Here is a 3404-nt window from a genome sequence, read left to right on the forward strand (position 1 = left end):
TGTGTTGGATTGAATATTATGAAACTGAATTTGCTTTGGTGTTATTTTAGTACGAACTCTTGGTTAGATCGATCGGAAAGAATAGCTTCGTGTTATTTAGTATGAACTCTAGGATAGATTGATCGGAAATAATAGCTTTGAGGTGGTTTCGTACCCTACAAACGCTTCCGTCTTATGTTCTCCGCTAGATAGGAACTTTGGAGTGATTCTTCGTTGCACATTGAGGGATGGTTATATGATCCAATTATATTAGCATCATTGAGAGATTGCACTAGCGAAAGTACGGACCCTAGGCCTCATTTTCAAGCATTGCAATACCGTTTTTGTGCCCGTTTACTATTTTCTACCTTGCTGTTTTTATTTATTCAGATTATATAAATATTTTTCTACCATCAATATTACACTTTTATCACCATCTCTTCGCCGAATTAGTGCACCTATACAATTTGCCATTGTATTGGGTGTGTTGGGGACACAAGAGATTTCTTGTATTTGGTTGCATGGTTGCTTGAGAGAGACCATCTTAATCCTACACCTCTCACGGATTGATAAACCTTAGGTCATCCACTTGAGGGAAAATTGCTACTGTCCTACAAAACTCTGCGCTTGGAGGCCCAACACGTGTCTATAAGAATAAAGTTGCGTAATGGACATCAACGGCTGAATTAATAGGTTGGTCCTAAAAAATAATATAAATTATACAAAAATGATATAAACATGACATAAAACAATCAAAAAGTATAAATATGTTTGAGACGTATCAAACATACTTATAAATGTCTTCAAATTCGCATTGTTACCTTATCAGCTATTGGTCAGTGTCTTTTTCTCTGGACACGCAGAAGATCTGTGCGTCTATACATTAAGGTAGAAATAGAGTTATGGGTTACAAGAGGACTACCACAACAGTCACATTTGGTCAATGTTATGTGATTAAGTTAAGAATTTCTTAACTGAAGTGATTATTTTTATGTGCATTAGTGATGAATGCAACATTTGTATGTCTATATTTTTTATTATTATCCCATGACAACGCACGGGCATTAAGCTAGTTAAAATAGAAGAAGAGTTGTGATTTACAAGAGGGCCGCCACAACGCCACAAACGGTAGCATTTGGTCAACTAGGTGATTTCCCCGCGAGTTTATGCGTAAATTTAAAAGTTAATTTTGGATGATTTATGTATGAACGGAATGACCTAAATCAAAACATATTATTTTCCGAAGCAAGCGTGTGTGTGTGTATGCTAGACCATTGTAGTTGCAATAATTAAATTAGGGTATGCATGGGCTACAAAATAGTGTTAGTGGATGATGACCAAAATAGTGTTAGTGGATGATGACGTGGCACATTTGGTGATGTGGAGAGCTTCATGTTGAGAGAATTAGAGTTAGTGAAAATCAGCTATATAGGATGTCATGTTATCAAGTTAGAAATTTGTTAACACAAATATTACTCCCTCCGTCTCAAAATTCTTGTCTTAGATTTGTCTAAATACAGATGTATCAAGTCACGTTTAAGTATTAGATACATCCGTATCTAGAATAATATAAGACAAGAATTTTGAGACGGAGGGAGTATTATTTTCGAATCCCTTAACACACAAAAATGATTCTGAAATGTGGGTTAATTGCTTTCAACAAGTATCAGATACTGTTATGGTGTTGTGTGCACGAAAAGACTACTCCATCTTTATACAGTACACCCAAGTATCCCACAAAACAATCACAAATTACACCACGACGCAATTGATGATACCATACAAACTAAGATCACACCCAAAGATAAATACACAAGTGATGCAATGGCCAGCAGACATTGCAACGGTCAAACAGAGAGGAGTTGAAGATGAAGCGAAGAGGACCGTCTCCAAGCCGCGGCTATCTATCCTCTGCCGAAGAGCAGCTTCTTCGGCGCCTCACCCTTGGCGCGGTACTTGGCGGCGGTCTCCTCCGCCGCGACGATCTCCTCGCCGCGCCGTGCCTCCGCCGCGGCACGCTTCTCCTCCGCCTCTTTGTGCACCGTCGCGGCGCTGTTCTTGAGCTTCTCCACGCAGCGCGCCTTCTTCTTCTCCAGCTGCTCCTGCACGTACGTAGGTGGCCCCAAAACGTTCCGTGCCAATCAGTAATAGCTTACGTGCTACGTAGTACTAAATGGCGTCGCCTATGGTAAGTGGGAGCTCAAACTTACTTGAATCTTCTTGAGCTCGGCTTCCAGTTCCGCGGCCTTGGAGTTCTCCCACGAGGTGATGTCTGCCAGCAACTTCACGGCCCTGCGTGACACGAGAAAGCAAATAAAAAAATAAAAAAATTACGGCTTAAATGAGAGACACGAGGTGATGAAGCACCTGATATCTGAATTCTGAGTGCAACGGGAGTTAAAATCTGAATGCGGATAGAAATGGAGCCATCTCGGTGAATATCATTGGTGGTGGTTACTCGTGAAGATTGAGAGAGAACGGGAGACTCACTTGTTCTCGGCTTTGGCCTTCTCATTCTCCTCCCATGCCTTGATCAGCGAAATCCTCTTCTCGGTCGCGACCCTCGTGAGCAGAGCATCTGAAGAAGTGGCAGAGTTGCACATCAGTTTTTTCAATTAATTATAACTGCTCAAATATATGGTTGATTCCCGACTTGGATGATTAAGACCCAGTACCTCGTTCGTGTGAGCCCCCTGTAGCTGCAGGCTTCTCGGCGTCATCTGAAGGAGAGAAACATGAAAAGGGTTAGCACCACTGACCTGACCATGTAGTTCCCCGCCGCTAACCATGCAACATGCATCAATCAACGTACTCTCGGCGACAACCAGGGCCTTGGATTCCTCCGGCGACGGAACCGCTGCCTTCTCGTCCGCGACGTCCTCGGTCGGCTCCGGCGCGGGTGGCGCCACATCCTGCTTCGCTTCCTCCGCCATCTGATCAACCTCGCAACGAGTCGATCAAGATATTTTAGCAAGACGCGGAGTCAGAGGAGCCCAGAGTACAGTCTTGTTTGTGCTGGTCGGACGTGGTGGCTGGCAAACTAAAGCCAACGCAAGAGTATATATGCACATCGATCAACCACTTTAACGGGCGAGGTTGGCTGGATGTAGTGTACAGATTGATTGGTCCAGATTAGGTGGCGCGCCTTCTATCGCTCTTTTATGTCCCGGCTGCTGTGTTTTTCACAGCAGACGTCACTTGCCCGCGTGCACGATTGATCTTTCACAGGTCGGCCACCACGGGTCACAAAACGGCCGGATATCGTACGCTTGGCAGGGAGGCGGCCCGAGCCGTTCGTGGTGGCTGGCAGGCACTCTGAAGATCCATTCAGACGTACAAACACAAGTACAGATGGACACGCGACAGGCGCGGTGGTTTGCAGTCGACGGCCGATAGATGACACCGGCCGGCGCGTCGTGTTCGTG

At 44.6% G+C, this 3404-nt stretch overlaps 1 protein-coding gene across 1 annotated transcript; it reads right to left on the reverse strand.

The window, feature by feature from the left end:
• Nucleotides 1-1608: 1608 nt before the first annotated feature.
• On the reverse strand, nucleotides 1609-3067 carry LOC125509253 (uncharacterized). The gene is made up of 5 exons (XM_048674185.2): nucleotides 2792-3067; nucleotides 2655-2699; nucleotides 2470-2557; nucleotides 2190-2271; nucleotides 1609-2081 (listed from the first exon to the last, which is right to left on the reverse strand). The coding sequence occupies exons 1-5, from the start codon at nucleotides 2910-2912 to the stop codon at nucleotides 1884-1886; spliced, it is 534 nt and encodes a 177-aa protein (XP_048530142.1). The 5' UTR covers nucleotides 2913-3067; the 3' UTR covers nucleotides 1609-1883.
• Between the last annotated feature and the right edge of the window lie 337 nt (nucleotides 3068-3404).

The sequence above is a fragment of the Triticum urartu genome, chromosome 1A, assembly GCF_056163025.1.
Source record: "Triticum urartu cultivar PI428250 chromosome 1A, HENAU_Tu73, whole genome shotgun sequence".
In the NCBI taxonomy this organism is placed as follows: domain Eukaryota; kingdom Viridiplantae; phylum Streptophyta; class Magnoliopsida; order Poales; family Poaceae; genus Triticum; species Triticum urartu.

What these genes read in the sequence shown, in the direction of transcription:
- LOC125509253 (XM_048674185.2), bottom strand. Translation starts at nt 2,912, where the DNA reads ATGGCGGAGGAAGCGAAGCAGGATGTGGCGCCACCCGCGCCGGAGCCG. An exon ending in AAGGCCAAAGCCGAGAACAA is followed by an intron (nt 2,272 to 2,469) that starts GTGAGTCTCCCG and finishes CGTGTCACGCAG; the next exon opens with GGCCGTGAAGTTGCTGGCAG. An exon ending in CCGAGCTCAAGAAGATTCAA is followed by an intron (nt 2,082 to 2,189) that starts GTAAGTTTGAGC and finishes ACGTACGTGCAG; the next exon opens with GAGCAGCTGGAGAAGAAGAA.